Genomic DNA, 19,315 nt, shown 5'->3' with positions numbered 1-19,315 from the left:
AGATTTTCTCTCAACATAGACATCAAAAATCAAACGACACAATTCTCTTCTTCACGTTCTAATTTTTCTTCCAGCGATTTGGTTCCAGAATTTGAGAAAAAAAATCCATTTTTCAAAGGTCAAGTTACCAAATTGAACTGAATACGATTTTTTTCATTCATATGTGCTCCAAAAATTTTCTTAATTTTTTGAATGAAGTGTCAGATTTTGAATGAGAAAAATGTAGGGAAGATTATCAAAAGTTGGGGTCAAATATTTCGAAAAAATTTTGAATTTCCCAATGAATTTGTCGGTTCTATTTTTCCATTTTTAGAATGATCTTGTTAGATGATTTTAGACGAGATGTTTTTACATCTCTCCTACAGCTCATATCGTCTGCATTACTCATTACTGAAGTCTGAAACAGGAACCATTTGCAAATCTTGTACACGTGGCTGAGTAGTTGAAAATTTCAACTCATCCCAGAGCATTAATTTTCTCTTCATCTGCCTACTCTTCATTCTCGTCTTATTCGATAAAATAAACAAACATCAATCACATCTCGCCGAATGTCTGTTGAATTAAAAATTTTAAAAATAAGTTGCGTGAAACTGTGAATGATATCGAATAGTTTTTATTACACCTGAAGTTGGCACCCGATATGAAGTACAGCTTACGTGCGTGTGATGTTCAATTCATCATAGAAATCTATTTTTATTTTCGTTATATCGCCCAAATGGAATTACTTTATAATTTTAGCAATGATCTTGATCGAGTTTTTAATCGATTTACTTATGTTAGACAGAGAACGTGTCGAATTAATGGGAGAATTATCGGTTTATTTAAACTATGGGATTCAATTATGATTCTAATGGACTGTGAAATTTTATCTATAATCAAGTAGGTACCTAGTAAAATTGGTTCAATTTTCTAGAAACGTCTCCAATTTTGATAAATTACGAAAATAAAATGTTAATACATAATTATTATGATGTAAAATGTCACCCAAATATTCCTCGCCATTTTCCCCACTGCATCTAAAATATTATGATCATGTACGTAATGTAAATCATAATGGATACTTGAACACGTCATTGTGGATTTAAATTCACACATCGTCACTTGAAATAATTACTCGGATCGTGCTAAATTTCCATCTGTTTTCTTATACCTACTCGTAGCATACGCTATGACATGTCCCAAGTTCCCAACTCGTCAATGTAATTGTAATTATACGACAACTCTCGTTGCATTTTAACGAATTGGAATTTTTTTTCAAAAAAAAAAAATGATTAATAGATGGTATACATTTGTATCTAAATATTCGTGGCGTGGATGGTCGGCTCGATTTGTACTTCAACGCGATCCGAGCTAGAGTAAATTTTGATTAAAATCCAAAAAAGCGCCGCACTGAAACCAAACGAGTACAAGGCGTGTATAATTCATCATTTTTAATTGTACAAATACACACCAGAGGGTTTGTTCTTGAACGTATTTGTGTAATGATTCAGAATAGCTTGAATTTTTTCCACCCTTTGCCAAAAATATCCGCATAGAATACCTTGGACGACGAAATTCATTTTTAGAAAAGCATCGTTGTAGGCTACAAATTACGTGCAATTTTCTAAATTTATTTCAATTTCGAAAAAAAATCACAAATTTCTAATCATTCACGTGTTTTGAAATCGCGGTAATTTTTTTTCACGATCGAGGTAAATTTTGCTTCTTTTTTTTTTGACGTAAATGGCGATAGAAAAAAATACATTTTAATAAAACGTTGCGGCGAAATGGTTAAAAAATAATCACATATCTTATCTAACAATGGTAATTTCTTCGACAGACTCGAATTAATTGAAATTACACGTTGATTAAATAGCTACACGCAGCATTATGATTTTGACAGAACCGAGTAATTACATATTTGTTAGATAACGTGAGTCTCGAGTGTATTCCACTTTTATAAATTTAATTCGCATTACTTACGATTAAAATAAATTCACGGATTACGAGTTGGTTTTTCAGAAGCACTTTTAAATAATTAACCACACTCAACACAAAAGTATACGAATTTTCACGTCGAAAGAAAAATCACAGCGAATAAAACGATCGTTCTTTGGTTGATTTAATTTTTACACGTTTGAAAAAAAAATGTCCAGTAGTGTTTAATCGCGAGATAAACGACACACGCGAGGACTAACGGTAGAATGATCTTTTGAATACGTAGGAGTTCCAACGTTACGTTAGATACGAAATTTTTTGAAAGCTTACTTCACACTAATATGGATGCTGTGTACTCTCTATAGTATAGTCTATTTTTTATTCTTTGCGGAGAGATCCGAAGGGCTTATGGGAGGAGTTGAAATTTTGGTACGAGGAAACTCATTCGGTGTTGTGCATTGTTTTTCAGTGTGAAATTTTTTTTTGGAAATTTTATTCGTGAAATGTGAACATTTTTTAATCATAAATTGCAATCTTTTGATTGGTGGTTCGATAGTTGGGATTTTTTTTACGTATCTGTGGTGCAGTGTTTTTGAACTTTATAGTTTGGATTTGAATAGCTAATGATGCGAGGAAGAAGAAGTCAATTTGCATTTTATATCGAATCGAATCTTGGAATAAAATAAAAAAGATGTGCTGAGGTCGTTCTGAACGAATGATGAAATTTTCTAATCTTCTTTCAAATGTTGTGTATTCGTCTAAAATTACATACCCACCTGAATGGTGAATAGGTACTTCTTTCTAGAAAAATTTTAAAAAATGACTCTCGCTAATCCTTTTTAAATTTTAATCAGAGGATTTTTTTGAGAAATTGTTTCGAAAAAAGCACGTTTTAGTAGAATTTTTTATTTGAACGTTACTATTTGAACCCACCTTAAAGTAGGGGCAGTGTCGAACTTATTTTCGGGAGGCATAAGAGGGATATTTGATTACGAATGTACGTCTATTTCGGTCTTGTCGAGCGTTATTCGCCTTGACGCCTGACATTTGTCGTAATTTTGGGCCAGGCGGAAGGTCGCGACATGCTTTTGTTCAGCGGAACAACATCTCACGTATGTTAGAGAATGAGGTAGTAGGAAAAAAGATGATGTGGTAATGCTTCATTTAAACATTTCCTTAATGATCCGTATCAAAGGCAAAAGTAAAAGTGGGCAGGAATGTGTAATTATTATCAGCCAAGTAGAGTCGTTCGCGAATTTATGGAAAATTAATCGATGAATTTTATCACCCATTTTTTCGAGTCTGATAGAATGATTAAGTAGGTATAAGGTCAATGGTCCTTGTGAAAAATTTAAAAGTTTTGAATTCCTACCTAAGCTATGTAGAAAATATTTTAAAACGATAAATATGTATTCCAATGAGATTTTCTTGGAAAGAGGGGGAAGTTCAGTACCAAATTTCAACTCTACATTCAGAGCATCTTTTGCAAAATTTTCAATAATTCGTATAAAAACCATAAAAACAAAGGTTTGAACTCTTGAAGCATACTTAAACTATTTCTTGATTTTTATTTCAAAATTTTCCACAGATAGGTAATTAATTACTGAACTGGTTCCAAAAGGCAATGAATTAAGGGATGGGGGTTGTTTAAGGTGAAAAATACATATCGCATTTTCAGCTCAAATTGAGACGAAGGGGGGGGGTAGGGATTATCGTTACAAATAAGCGAAATTGGAGAGAAAAATGAATATGTACCTACTCGTATTTTCAAGAAGCTGGTTGCAAGAAATTTTGGAATTATTTTTAAAAAATAATTGTCACCTGTACTCATTTTTCTTTTAAAATTTCAGTCTACTTACAGAGAAAAGATGAGTTCACCAAACGTAGCTGAAAGAACCACATCTTATCAAAATCTTTGATTTCAACTTTCTTTTGTGAGACTTTGGAAAAGTTCTACTACGATTTTTTTAAACTGTCTTAAACTATGAATTGTTCGTTTGCAACGTTTTAAAATGTTACATTCGCTCTTAAAATGAAAACGCACCTTTTCCATTTGAATTTTTTCAACCAAAAAAAAAAAATTTTTGAGACACCGTGTATACTGTGTACATGTACAATATATGTATCTACATACTCGTAGATAAATAAAACACAACTGAAATTATTTCTCTATATGTATTTTTACAATCAGGAATCATTCAGAGCAATCAGTACTTCTAGAAGTTGAACTTATTTTCTAGCTCTTCATAAGAAATTTGAAATTCCCAAAGAAAAATTTCAACGTTATGAGGTTCTGCGGAAAGGCTCAAAAGTGATTAGGTATTATTGTTTTAGAGTTTAATTATGGCAAGTGTTTCTTCACTAGGAAAAAAATGACCAAAAAAATTGAAAACTCGTAATGAGAGATTTTTTGAACTCCTGAAATCTTAAAAAATCTGCAAAAACACAAAAAATGAATTGTTTTAGTTCTGGTAGTTTCTTTATTATACCTAAATGTGAAAAATTAACTAAATGCTAATTTAATTTACGAAAACTAATTTTAATCCTAACTCTGGGTCGAAAACACCACTTTTCCACCCTCTCATGAATAACTCGAGTGTAGAAATACCTACCTAAGTAAGTGTTTTCCTCCCTCAATTTAAAATGATTTTACGAACTCAGAAGAGATTTGCGTACAGCAAATATACATTTGAAGAATTGAAGAGGACTCTCGATTCAAAAAAAATGTTCAAAATAAATTTTAGAAAGTGTAAAATACCTCAGAAAGTGCTCGCAACATATTTTCAAGGTAATTGTACCTACTATTTGGCACTCAAATTTTGAAAAAATAGATACGTTTTCTGGAAGAATTTAAAAATCTGGAAAAATGAAAGACCCTTACTTAAAAAAAAGTCGAAAATCGTGCTGGGATGATCCAGAATCACCTAAAATGGAGGTAGTCGATGATATAGTTTCAGGACTAACTTTGATAATTTTCTCTGAAAAAGTATTTTTATAGAAGGAGAAACAGTTGCTGAAAAACCATATTTTGGTGAATTTTTAACAATTCACGAAAAATTGGAAAATTTATTCGGAATTCAGACTTTCAGCTTTTCTAAATTCACACTTTCGTTCAAATCGAAGGCGAACTTCGAATGCTTCCCCTGCGAGTTTGAAAAAAAAAAATCGGTCAAGATACATATAAAAAATATCCTAAAAGAACATGATAATTTTGATTTTAAGAAATTGTTTCAATTTTTTTCAATGTCCTTTATTTTGCTGTACATTTTTGTTTTTTCAGTGCTTTTTATATGAATGGGGTGGAATTTAGGAACTTGGCTGCGGGTGCAAACCTACCCCCTCCCCTCCCCTCCCCTCCCCTTCCCTTCCCTTCTGGTACAGCTTTTCTAATATGTACGGCGAGGCGAGTTAAAGCACGAGACCAAACATTCTTCACGTCGCTTCTTGTATTGTAATATGTGACGTGACGGGACAAAATCGACCTTCGGACCTAAAAAATTATTTTTCACTTTTTGACGGATTTTTGGTACTCGGACATTCAAAAATCATTTAAAACCACCCAGAAGTCCCTATGATTTGCATAGCTCCATATACATGGTAATCCAGTCAGAAGTGTGCTCATTTTTTTGATTTTTTTGATTTTTTTTTGATTTTTTCATTATTTCAACTTTTAAATCGACCTGGAGGCGAAACAAAGCGTTCTACGAGAAAAATACATCGAGCAAAGTTGTAGAGAATTAAATTTCCAAAAACCTATAAGAGGTTTATTTTTCTCCTAAATGCATAGTTTTTCCGTTTTTCTCAAAAAACAAAAACCTCATGATGATTACCATAAAATTTCTGTTTTTTGAGAAAAACGGAAAAACTATGCATTTAGGAGAAAAATAAACCTCTTATAGGTTTTTGGAAATTTAATTCTCTACAACTTTGCTCGATGTATTTTTCTCGTAGAACGCTTTGTTTCGCCTCCAGATTGATTTCAAAATTGAAATAATGAAAAAATAAAATAAAAAATTGAAAAAATGAGCGCAATCACGACTGAGCCCCCTGTATGTAAATAACCATTTTACCCAGTGATATTCACACAAGACAGGCAAGAAACGTTATCCAAGACTATGTTTAGCTCAGTTTAGCCAGAGAACCTGATTAGAACGCAAGCGCTTCCGCTAAACGAGCAGAACTGGACTGAAAACTTTAACCCCCCATAACTCAAAAACTTATTTTCGGCTCGAAGGTCGATTTTGTCGCGTCGCGTCACATATACTAAAATTAAATTTTTTCAGGCACATTTTGTCAAAAGGCGATGTTTGAATTTTTAACAAAAATACATTTATACCTATCAGGGTTTTGTTTGTTTGTTTGTTTTTCTTTTAAATTTTACTTTTTTTGTCCTTGTTATTTTCAATATCTACATAGAAAGTATTCCTTTTCAAGAAACTTCTTTGATTCTCTGGGAACGTCGATATCCTCATCGCCTAAAATACCGTTTACTCTCCGTCTAATCACAAGTAAGAGCATTAAATTCTTTGCAAATCAACAAAAAACGATAGAATTTTGCTAAAATCCCACAAAACTTACAAAAATAGCGTTTAAAATTGTTGAAACTTTTTCTAAACACAAATAAAAGCATTAAAAACAAGGTAAATCACTGACAACTTGAAAATTTTCTGTAAAAGTTGGCACAAGCTGCATAAAAAGTGTTGGAACTAATTAAAAAATGATTGTTGAAACCGTTCCATGCAAAAATAAAAGTATTAAAAACCTCTTAAATTACTCAAAATTTTTGAAACGCCAATAAAATTACCCAAAAATTGCAATAAAAAGTATTCAAAACATGTCAAAATGATGTAAAATCACAAAAAAAAAACAGAAGAAACATCAAAATTAATAAAAATTGATGTAAAGTAAGCTGTAGATATTTTGGAAAAATTGAGCGAAAAATGGAGAAGATTGCGCGGAACATTGCTGAAATTGCGAGTAGACTTCCTTCAAAACATGAATGAAGTACGAGTATGTATGGATCCAAATTACAGAAAATCAATAAAAAATGACAAAATTTCTGTAAATTTAACAAAATTTTTAGCAAAAATAAGTAGGTTGTAGCATGAAATATTTTTCAAATCTTTTCTTGAATTGAAGCATCACAACTCTGTAAATTACTAAAAAAATGGTGAAATTTCTGTAAAACTTGACAAAAATGTCTAATGTAAAATTCCAAAAATAAAAAAAAACAAAGAAAAACAAAACATTGAAATTAATGAAAAATGCCAGAAACTGGTGAAATTTTTTTGAAATTTGATAAAACAGGTTGAGAATTGCCAATAATGGTTATTAATGGGACTTGTTAAAAGGATACTGTAGGTACCAATAAAAAATTAAAATAACTACAAATCAAAAAAATAAAAAAAAAAATGAAATTTCGGTTAAATAGAATTCGACAAAATTCACAAAACATTGTTGAAACACTGTTAAAATCACCTACTCCAAAATGAACTTATTTTAATAAATTTTCAAAATGTTTGCACTTCTGCTCTCTACGCGAATTTCAATTTCATCTAAAATGGAAATATTTTCAAATGCATAAACATTAAAATTTTTTCCATTGTGTAAAATTCCCAACAATTTCATGTTTTACCAATTTTTTTCTGAATTTCAATACCGCAAAACGAAATTTTTCAAAACTGAAAATTTTCGCGATTTCTGATCCCAATTTACGAGTATCTCAATTTTTGTAGTAATGTTCCCTCGTGTGGTGTGCTGTCAAAGTTGTAATAAAAAGGGAATGAAATGCTGCGTTCAAATGTTTGTGCATTGGCTTTTAAAAAATTGAAGATGGACGAATAGGAAAATTTTCTAAGTGACGAACTTCGTATTAGATTTTCATCAACTTGGCATTATCGTTTCCATATGATATGTGCAGTTTAAAATTCATATTTGAAAATCAACATAGCCTAGCTAAGTAATCGTTTTTAGGAAATTGAGTGAGGAATCCTTATTTTTAAAATTCATTGGTGGCTTGAACTTGATTTTTTTTTTTAATAAGTAGATATCCCAACCAATTTTTCAGTCCAACTTCCTGTTCAAAAATTGTTGAAATCCATCCTTATTATCAACTCTGGAACCTCAAAGAGGAAATTTCGCAAACCCTCCGAATTCGTCACCGATTAAAAACATCTTCACCAATTTTTACCCCCCTCGAAGCGAAGCTCTATGTAAAAAAAAATTCTCAACTTAGTCATGACTCATAATAATATTTATCGAAAGAGAAATTCCCCAGACACAAATTCGCACACATCTTGTTCATACTTTCATCTCATTAAATATGACAGTTTACGTTCAAAATGAATTCACCTAGTGATAGATATACGTTTAAAAATTTTGTATCAAGTATCCGCGGTAAATATTTACAAAATGATTATTTACCTACTTAAGACTTACAGTTATTACCGTTGGCAAAGGTACAAAAATATTTGCGACAATTTAAACGCGAGTCTACAATCTACATGCATTAAAAATACTCCACTGCGCTAGTTCCATTTTGTATATTATATAGGTAAGGTAAGGTATACGTATTATAATTTACGATATCGTAAAAATTATAAAATTTTGCACCTATTATACCTATGTCGAGTTGAATGATAAGTGCAGTATTTTTTTCAGCCTATTTGGCTTATATTCGAATTCGTAACACAACGCAATTTTAATTCGTGTTGTTTGCCGAATTGGTCGAATGTACCTACGTATGTAAAAATTATGGAAAAAACCAAACTAATGCAGGTACATTTATGTGCGTGAGATGTACGGAGTAATTTTCATGATACACGAGGGGTAATAATTACAGACACGATGTAGTTATAATGTGGATAATTGAAATTTAAAATCTAATTGTAGGTATATTACTTTGAGACGGCGCGTAACGTATTAACATTTTTACGATTGTGTTACCGCATGGTTTGTTTATACGGATTAACAAAGTATTCGTGTACTGAGGTCATAAACATGGTACAAGTACCAGGTATATCGTGCCAGTCTTCGTAGTACCAGAGCATCTGGCTGGATGCAGGAAATTAACAGTATGGTTTCCGTCTGCGACTGTCTGTATTAATATGATGTATCTTATACCTAAGTATAATATACCTACGAGTGTTAATTTTTTTTCATACCCAACGGATTAAAAAAATTAATACTCGGATATAGGATTAAAAATATGTTGTAGTGAAAAAAAAAACACAGAAAAATCAGAGCATCGTACCACGTAGTGTGACCCTTATGTCATTATTTCGTCCAGGATCACCTTCCTCTAAGGCTTTTAAACGAAGAAGTCGAATAGAAAGGAAAACGTGACCCAGCTTTCTCATCAAGGTCTTTATTATTTGCACATTGGAGCTTTTCAAAAATCCCTCTTATTTCGAATTATCATCAAATTGAGATATATATTTTTTTTTGAAAATTCAACTACCTGTGTCCAGAAGACGTGTACGATATAAGTACTAGCTCGTTACGAGTAAATCTAGTAGATAGATTGCCATAATTACGTAAACCCCATCGCATGTAAAATAGGTAACTAGCGTAGCGTCGTCGACGATCAGATAATCAGATCTGTGGCCATCTTCAGTCGTCGAGGTAATTTCGGAAACCGCCGCATTGAAATAGCACGTATAATAAAAAACCGAACCAGTATCCGTTAAAAACGAATAATTATCGAAGGGAATTGGGAAATAACCTTGAACTTGAACTTGAAATATTAAATAACAAAGTTGAAAAATTTTTAAGTGAAAAAGAGTGAAAAAACACGAGACGTCTAGATTTTTCCATGTATACGCGAAATAATGTAGTTTACCTGACTGTACCTGTATATGCAGAGGTAAGTAATCAAAACGATGGCTAAATTTGAAATACCTACTGGCACATAACGATAAAGTGGATAGGACTATGGAAACGTACAATTTAACTCGCCACTTAGACGTCTAGTTAACTTACTATTATCATTGTTAAGGACATTGCGCCAGGTTAATAATGCGTTTACCTAAAAAGAAAAAAGAAAAAGTCCAGTACTGAATTGGATTCGTACGTACGTGAAAAAATCATCGATCGATCGTTAGATTTCTTTCGCGATTTTACGACGTGCTCTATTTTCATTTTCTGGTTTTTCTCTTGGTGAGCATTGTTTGTAATTTTGACTAGACTACGAGTATAGTGAATTGTATTGATTATTGATGATTTTTCCAGACAATCTTCGAGGTATGTAATTTTGGTATTCATTTTGCTAAAATACCTACTCCTTAAGAAGTGTTTGAAGTGTGCTCAAATTATCTACATTGTTAACTCCATCGAGACTTTGGTTCTCGAAACTGGAATTTGTTGAATAATATAATAGGTAAAGCAAATGCATTTTTAATGAATGATTTTTCGCTTCAGATTGACTTGCATTTTTTTTATGTATTTAAAATGTTTTCAAGGTCCCTTGGACCATGCTATTTGTATGTATCTATGTAGTATGTAGATGCTCATATCTGCGGTTTCGTATGTAAAGTACTTACCTATTAATGAATAAGAAATATTCTAATGAATGTAAACTGACACCAAAAGTACAGGGTACGATTGAGGAAGAAGATGAAAACTTCGCAAGTAAAATTCGTTTTCTTGGAGAATCCCAAAAAATACGTTAATTTCCAAGGTTGCATTTTCGTCTAAGATTTACATCTCTTTATAGTTTTATGCGGTTTTTTTAAAGAGTATATCTCTTCAAATATGAATTATGCACGGTATGGTCATTTAACGAAGTCGTGTGCTTGAAAAGGATCTAAAATCGAGCCATTTTATGAAAGAATGATAAGATTTTGGCAGAGATTGGTTGTTTTTTCTTGATGATTTTTGATTTTTTTTGTTGTTTCTTTTTTTTCAATTCCAACATTATGTGAAAAACATGCATCTTACAAGGGAAGGCCCCCCACATGAGAATCTCCGATTTGAATGAAACTTGGAACAGTTGGAAAGAGGACCTCAAAAACCACCCATCCCCCAATTTTCAGCCGCTCAAGTTGATTTTTTGATTTTTGGCGAATTTTTGAAGTTTTGTGTACACAGGAAAAGCTGTTCAACTCACAAAATGGGAAAAAACTACAAAAAAATATCCATCTTTCCCGCGTATCAACTTCCGGAGCTCAAATTTGGACCAAAGGTAGTCTTTTAGATACCTGATCGACTCATACCACCATTGGCCGGATCCGGCCTTCCGGTCAGAAAACAAAATTTTTTACTTTTTTCCTCATATTTTTGGTGAATTCGAAAAATGGCCGTTTCTCCCCATCACATGAATTTGAGCAGCTAAAATTTTGGCCGTAGGGGTTATGCTTGATACCTAATCGATTAATACTACCGTCGGCCGGATCTGGAATTTACATCAGAAAGCATATTTTTTGTGCATCTGGTTTTTGATGTCAGTCATTGGAAAAATTGAAAAATCTGTTAAAGCAGCTCATCTAATGCACTTCCAGGGCTCAAATTTTGGTCAAACGATCTGTACTAGATACCAAATTGACCCATGCTACCATTGGCCGGATCCGGCCTTCCAGTCGGAAAACAGAATTTTTTACTTTTTTTCTCATATTTTCGGTGAATTCGAAAAATGGCCGTTTCTCTCCACCACATGAACTTGAGTAGCTAAAATTTTGGCTGAAGGGTTTATGCTTGATCCCTAATCGATTAATACTATCGTCGGCCGGATCTGGAATTATCAGCAAAAATCTTTTTTTTTGCCCATCTTGTTGACCTTGGCTATAGACACTGGTTGGCATAAAAAACCAGATGGACAAACAATATGATTTCTGATGATAATTCCAGATCCGGCCGACGGTAGTATTAATCGATAAAGTATTAAGCATAAACCCTTCGGCCAAAATTTTAGCGACTCAAGTTAATGTGGTGGGGAGAAACGGCCATTTTTCAAATTCACTGAAAATATGAGGAAAAAAGTAAAAAATTCTGTTTTCTGACCGGAAGGCCGGATCCGGCCAATGGTGGTATGAGTCGATCAGGTATCTAAAAGACTACCTTTGGTCCAAATTTGAGCTCCGGAAGTTGATACGCGGGAAAGATGGATATTTGTAGTTTTTTCCCATTTTGTGAGTTGAACAGCTTTTCCTGTGTACACAAAACTTCAAAAATTCGCCAAAAATCGAAAAATCAACTTGAGTGGCTGAAAATTGGGGGATGGGTGGTTTTTGAGGTCCTCTTTCCAACAGTTCAAGTTTCACTCAAATCGGAGATTCTCATGTGGGAGGCTTCCCTTGTTAGGACAGTTTCCTGTATACCTACGTAAGAGCTCCTTTTGAACTGGCATAATATGGCACCTTCCGATTTGAACGAAACAAAAATAGATCGAAAGAACATGTCCTGCATAAAACCTCCGAAGCCCAAATTTCAAGTTCTGAAGTTCATTTTTGATTTTTGGCAAATTTTCGAAAACTTGAGAAATAGAAAAAAAAAACACAGTTTTAGGGCGATTTTAAAACTTTTTCGTAAAATAAGTACGAGTTTTTTGGAGCAAAATGAACTAATGTGAATAATCTCTTGAATTCAACTCGTAGGTTCACATCAACAACTAACTGGTTTTAGACGATTTTGGAGCCTCCTGCGATTTCCTAATTTTCTCCAGAACTTTCAAATCGCTCTGAAGGGGCCAAAAATGAACTTTAGAACGTACAACTTTTGATCGGTGTTTATTGGGCACCTTCTCGATCGTTTTTAAGAAATCACGCCGAAATTCCAGGAGTGCCAGTTCAAAACAGAATATCACGAAAACAATATCAATTTTTTTTCGGAGACTCCAGCAGGTTTTAAAATTTTTTCATAAACATTAAATCGTTCTGGAAAGGTCAAAAATGAACTTGAGCACTTATTATGAATGTTATCGATGGTAATTAGACACTTTTTGATCAGGTGATCTAATCCGATCAAAGTCTAAATCAAATTAAACTTAGGGAATGTCCTTTTGTTGATTTAGGGAATCTGATTCTCGTGATCAGATTCACAACCTTTAGAAGTCGGATTCCATTTGCGATTCCAATTCCTTTTTTATACTTTTTTTTTCTCTAGATGTAAACAAAAGTTTATCGTTCAATGTCTTTACATTCAGAAGGGTCTAAAATAAGTGGGAAATTTATTTTAGTACCAACAAAAAAGTTTGGATTTCTGATCTATGAGGGAAAAGTCCCATAAATGGTGGAGAGAGGGGGGGGAGTAACGAGAAAATTCAGCTAACCAAAATTTTGAAAATCAGCATATAGGAAAGATTTTCGAGTCATTGTAACTTATCCATTTTTCACATTGATTTCATTCCAAACTCAAAATTGTGTCCGGAAGAAGAAAATCTTAAAATTTCCAAAAATGTAGTGCAAGGTGGGAAAATATATAAACCTCCTGAATATGCTTCTGAAGCTACGAGTATTTTTACAAAACAGTTGCAAGATTACAAAATATTCAAAATTTAACCATGCAGAGGACGATTTTTTGAATTTTTTAGTCGGGAATCGCGAAAAGAATCGTATGGGTGCGATTCTTCAGGAAAAATAAATCAGTTTTTGAAAAACACGATTCGTCTCCAAGGAGAATCCGATTCGAATCGCAACAGGAATTCAATTCTCACGATTTTTATGCGATTCTTTTTTGCGATTCGAGTCGCTCCATCTCTGGTTTAATCAAATCTCAATTCTCAATCAGCAGGTCTGAAAATATTTGATTTCATCAATTCAAATCCCATCACTCTTCCCTGAATGGTGAATAATGATCTATTTAACATTTAAAAAGTCAGACGAAATTAAGATAGAAAACAGAAATTTGATTTTTACCTCAATTTTTGATTTCCCAATAAATCGATTGGTAATGATTCCTTGCCATTTTGGAGCTTCTGATTCCAGCAGATTTTTAGACTTTTCGGTTTTGGAAAAATTTTTGATGAAAAATTCCAAAATGAAATTCAGTATATTTTAACAAAGATAACCTCAATCATTTGATGAAAGCTGTGGAAAAGTTCGAAATCACTGCAACAATTCCTTTGAGAGGTAAAAGTAAGATCCTAAGATGTCTTCAATTTTAACAAATTTTGATCTTTTGTGCATAGAAATTGATTCAAATTCCAATTCTTAAAAATTAAATTCACTGTCTGAAATTAAGCTTAGTGATTTATTGAATGCTCTTTCGATTTTTTTGATCCGAAAATTTTTCGTGGGTTTTGGAAATCCTGTAAGCTTAGCTCAAAAGTACACCATTTTAAACTGGGAATTTGTATAACTCTACCAAATCCTTATTGAGAAGACATTTTTGAGAAAATGGGAGATGATATTTGAAATAAACTGCCGAATCTAGTGGATTTGTGTTTTAATGTGGAGATTTTATCAGAAACCCTGATTAAGTCCAAAATTGATCAATATTTTTACCTCTTTCTAGGTAATTCCTGAATCTTGAATAGTAATTTTTTTCTTTTGAAAACGTTTTTTCCAATACGAATTTCCTGAAATCTCATTGAGGGGAAAGAGGGGTTTTTGAACTCATAATTTTTTTAATTTTTAAACATTTGTTCTGTGAGTGACTCTCAACGGAACTCATCTGTAAAGATTTATGAAATGTTTTCATCTTGATTTGTTCCTACTTTGCAAGTCCTGCTTTCGTCCTGGTTTTTTCTTTTTTTCGAACTCACAATTTCTTTTAAAAATTTGTTTTGTGAATGATACTCTCAACTCATCTGTAAAGATTTTTGAAATGTCTTGATTTGTTCCCATTTTGCAAGTTCTGTTTTCGTCCTGGTTTTTTCTTTTTTTCCAATTGAACTTCAAATTTTCTAATTCATTTTCCTCGTATATGGAATTTTAAAAAAATATCATTGCGAAAATTCTCTATAGGTATTTACCAACTTGTAACTCTTGATTCAAAATTTATCAAATTTTCAGAACTTCTCATTCTGCAAAATGAAAAATTACAAATAAATTTTTTTCCTCAGTTACGACTGCTGTGTTTTTAAAAAATGTCAATGCCTCGCTTCGATCGCTCGAACGAAGACATGATCTCTTTCATTTTTCAAAAGTTTAACATTTTTGGTGGGGGGGGGGGGGGGTGGAAAGGGATAAATACTTGTAAAAGTCTGTTGAAAATGTCAGTAAAACAGCTTATAAAACGAAAAATTGAAAGATGAAAATAAAATATTGTCAACATTCCCGTCTCCCATCAAAAAAAAAAAATTAATAATAGGATGTTCAAAGACGTTCAAAAAGCTACGAAAAGTCGACAGGTAAAATTTTCATACCTCATTAAATTCGCAACGTTAATTTTTTTGGTTTTGTTCCATTTTTTTTTGTGAAATTTAAAATTTTCTTTAAACTTGTTTTTACTATAAATCAATATCGTGAATTGGAAAATCTGTTGGCACCCTCTCCCCCTCCCTCCTCTAATATCAAAAGTTGTACTTTTTCTTACGATTAATTTCATTTTTCCTGCGTACTCGAATTTTCAAAAAATCCTTCTGCAAGGCTGTGATCTTTGATAGCAGAAATGTCAGGATTCCAATCCAAAAAATGTCCCTACCTCTGGAATTCTCTCTAGACGTAAAAACATGCCTCTATTTCCATTTGAGAAATTCAACTTGTAGAGTAACCTATTCACGTGCTTATATTTGAGTTAAACTAATCTTGAGGAAAGTAGAATGGGAGAATTTATTGTCTAGCTCAAAGCTGAGAGTTCTGAAATAACCTCATATCCTTTAATACATACGTTTCAATTTCAACATAGGTAAAACAGATTGGTTCAATTTTTTAGCTGCGTACTTCTTCAATTTTATCTGCTGCACTGAAGGTGACTTTTGGCTCGAGAAATAATATACCTTCTTCGGTTATTATTTTACGCGTTTCCATAATGAATCCTCTTTCAAGCTATACATATAATCACTCGCTATAAAATTTAAGTTTTGCTGAAAAAATTTCGTATACCTACCTAGCTAAGTTAATCATAAGAGAACTTGCACTCGGTTGCTCAACATTGAGTCAACGAGTAATAACAATAAAGAAAATTGACGAAGTATATACGAAGTAGCGTGGAAAAATTTAGTTACCACAATCGAGCGTAAGATTATTTTAATATACGCGTTTTGGTTATTTACGAGACGAGGAAAAACTTGTAAAAAGAAAAAAAGTGCATTACGTTGTAAATTGTTGTAGGTATGTACTAGGTACTTCGTACTTTTAGCCAGTTAGCAGCTATACGAGCTGATTTGTGGCCTCAGTATACTTTTTTCAACTAATATATTATGGACTAGTGTCGCGATTACTTCGTATCTTGAAAATTTAGTCAGGTGTCGTATGTAATAGGTACCTATTCTGACCACCAGTACCTGAACTTATGACTCAGATGTCGCATTTAATTGACAACAGAGTGCCGAAATTTTCCTCTATTGTGCATTCGTAGTAGGTACATATGTATTATTTAGGTGCTAGAAAAGTCCACACTCCACTGAAGGGTGAATGGAAAACTACACGTTGCCCAGAAGGTGTGAAGATAATTTTTGGCACGATGTGATTATGCGGCGTTTTGTATTGCGTCGTTATTGTTAAATGATTTTGAACAAATTATGATAAAATTTTCCACACTGACCAATATTTACCTATAGCACTTTTTTACCAACTCGATTCGAATAATAAGACGAATTTGTAAAGATAATTTTCAAATATTTAACGCTAATTACTTACTTTATATGGAGCTAAAAGTATGGTACCTACCTAGTAGTGAATGATGCATTCGTTAATTAATGTGCGAAGTTATAGGGCATTCGCAGAAGGTTATCTTTTGTTGTTCCAATAAATAGTGAAATAATGCGCGGAAAAGAAAATGGTCCAAATTTTACGAGACGTAGAATTTCATTGTGGCGATAGATGGAAAATAAAATCGTACGAAGAGTGGCAGGAGTAAGAGGAAGATGATCACGAGAGTTTGAGGGATGATTTTGATGAGAAGAGGACTGGGGGGGGGGCGAGATGGCCGTTTTAAAATTCAAATTTTAATCATTTTTTTTCTCGTCCCAAGTACCAAAAATATTGATCCAAGGTGAAAAATCTGACACATATCTTTGTGAAAAATGAAAAAAGTGATGAAATACGATTTTTAAATTTGCAAAAAATTATACTTACCACAAATGCAATGGACGAAATAAAAAATTACTATTTTATTCGTAGTACGTTGGTCTAAAAGTACGTGTACGACGTACATATTACGTAGGCTATTTCAAATTTAATAGGCATGAAATTATTTAGTACCTATTTTAAAAAAACACGAGTTTGACCAATGACGTCACAAATCTAAAAACATTCATTTTCATTCATTGCAATTATGTGTTAGCCCAGCCAGACGATCAATTAAAAAAAAAATCACGATATTAAAATGATAAAAGCTGCTAATCGCGAGAGGAAATTTGATAAACTTTTATTACTCGTTGAGATTTTGCTATACTATTTTTGGTACAATATGTATAGATGAATTACTTACTATGGTGATTTTTGTGTAGGTAAAAGGAAGTCTTCATTCAATTATCTCTAATTTACCGATGCTATTTTTTGTTGGGAAAATTTTATTATTAGATTTCTTTTTTCGTATATGATTCAGATTTGCTGGTGTTTATTGAGATGATTTTTCAGCATTATTATCTTAGTAAGTACACATTTTTCTAGTTTGATTTATGCGTTTGTTGTTTTATTTGGCTGTGCTGTGAGTAGGTAACTATTTGTTTGAATAAATACACAGTCGAAGTATATCTAATGGAAAGGTGCTCATTGCGTAGGGTGAATAATTTGGCAAAATGATCAAATCTCTGGTTTAGATTGAATGTACCTAATGGCCTCTTTATTATTACGATCTCGAAGAGTTTTATTGGATGAAAGTAATGGTATCCACTAATTCGCAGAAGGGATAAAAATATTGAGAAGGAAAAAGTATATGTGATGAGATTTTTGAACCGTTTTTTTTTTTTTTTTAGAAACATAAATATGAAAAATGAGCTTTTGGAGAAAAATTTGTGTATTGATTAAGGAAGGTGACAGTGAGCATATTTTCGTACTTGAGATATTCTTCATTGTAAGGTTCGAAAATTTGATCCGGAAGTTTAACTTGGCTACAGGCTGTAAAAATATTCTGAAGGATCATTTACAGCTGTTATCTATCGGCCATCAGTACCTATTTACTATGTTGGCAAATAAGAATTTATTTCATTAAAAATATTTACATTATCAGAATTGCATCAATCAATAAGGAACCATTAATATACAAAATTATTTCATCAGAATCTAAAATTTTCATTTCGATGCCCGTAGATAGTGTAGATACCCTATGCTTTAGTTTCAATTTTCAACGCGTTATTAAAAATGAATTTTCAACTTTCATCATTCATCTCACACGAGTTTTTAATCACGTGACTCGAAAAGATAAATGTACAATGTTATTATTTATGTATTGAAAGGAGTTTATGCTTCCCATTGCCTTCTGTTTGCAATTTGATTTATCTACTTATCCAAGTCATGCAGTTGTTTCTTTTTTTTAAAGAAACTTTCTTTACAGAATTTGTGCTCTATATATTCCTTGTGAAATGATAAAATTTGGGGTACCTATTACTCAAGTATGTTATCGAATATGTATTTCATGTTTGATTTCATAGCTACCTGCCTAATTAAATCTTATCAATTTTGATAATTTTTTCAAAGCTGTCCATCTGCATGTGATCACAATACATAAAAAAAAAGTCGTAGCAGTCTGCCGCTACGTAAGAGCCAAATTTTTGTGCTAGAAACATTGAGGGCTCTTGAACTACTCGCACCCTCGCTTCGCTCCTGTGCTTCGCTTGCATTTGGGGGGACGTTGTCCCCTCTGCACCCCCCATGGGCTTCGCCCAAATCACTCCTTCCACAATTTCTTTCTTGTGTTAGCGGGGGGACTTTGTCCCCCCTGCACCCCCCTTGGGCTTCGCCTAATTACCTCCTGCTGCTGTCTTTTTTTCGTATTCTGCGCTTCGCTTGAACTACTCGCACCCTCGCTTCGCTCCTGTGCTTCGCCTGCATTTGGGGGGACGTTGTCCCTGCACCCCCATGGGCTTCGCCCAAATCACTCCTTCCGCGCTTTCTTTCTAGTGTTAGCGGGGGGACTTTGTCCCCCCTGCACCCCCCTTGGGCTTCCCCCAATTACCTCCTGCTGCTGTCTTTTTTTCGTGTTCTGCGCTTCACTTGAAGACGCCTTGAACTACTCGCACCCTCGCTTCGCTCCTGTGCTTCGCCTGCGTTTGGGGGGACGTTGTCCCCCCTACACCCCCTATGGGCTTCGCCCAAATCACTCCTTCCGCAATTTCTTTCTTATGTTAGCGGGGGGACTC

At 33.3% G+C, this 19,315-nt stretch overlaps 2 protein-coding genes across 4 annotated transcripts in view; one reads left to right on the top strand and one right to left on the bottom strand.

Moving 5' to 3' along the window:
• The window catches only part of LOC135841174 (long-chain-fatty-acid--CoA ligase 5), a 28,793-nt gene extending 26,521 nt beyond the window's left edge, over window positions 1-2,272 (bottom strand). For both annotated transcript variants that reach the window (XM_065358010.1, XM_065358011.1), the window contains exon 1: window positions 1,963-2,272. The gene's annotated coding sequence lies outside the window, so the exon portion shown is untranslated. The remainder of the gene's footprint in view (window positions 1-1,962) is intronic.
• Window positions 2,273-10,118: 7,846 nt separating this feature from the next.
• The window catches only part of LOC135841760 (facilitated trehalose transporter Tret1-like), an 80,909-nt gene continuing 71,712 nt past the window's right edge, over window positions 10,119-19,315 (top strand). The window contains exon 1 of one of the 2 annotated variants that reach the window (XM_065358922.1): window positions 10,119-10,158. In XM_065358922.1, coding sequence (XP_065214994.1) covers window positions 10,134-10,158 — 25 coding nt within the window. In that variant the 5' untranslated portion in view covers window positions 10,119-10,133. Of the gene's footprint in view, window positions 10,159-17,545; window positions 17,608-19,315 lie in introns of those variants that run through there. The other variant, XM_065358919.1, reaches the window with a different exon arrangement.

Source organism: Planococcus citri, chromosome 3 (genome assembly GCF_950023065.1).
Source record: "Planococcus citri chromosome 3, ihPlaCitr1.1, whole genome shotgun sequence".
Classification (NCBI taxonomy): Eukaryota; Metazoa; Arthropoda; class Insecta; order Hemiptera; family Pseudococcidae; genus Planococcus; species Planococcus citri.
This window is presented reverse-complemented; position numbering and strand designations above follow the sequence as displayed.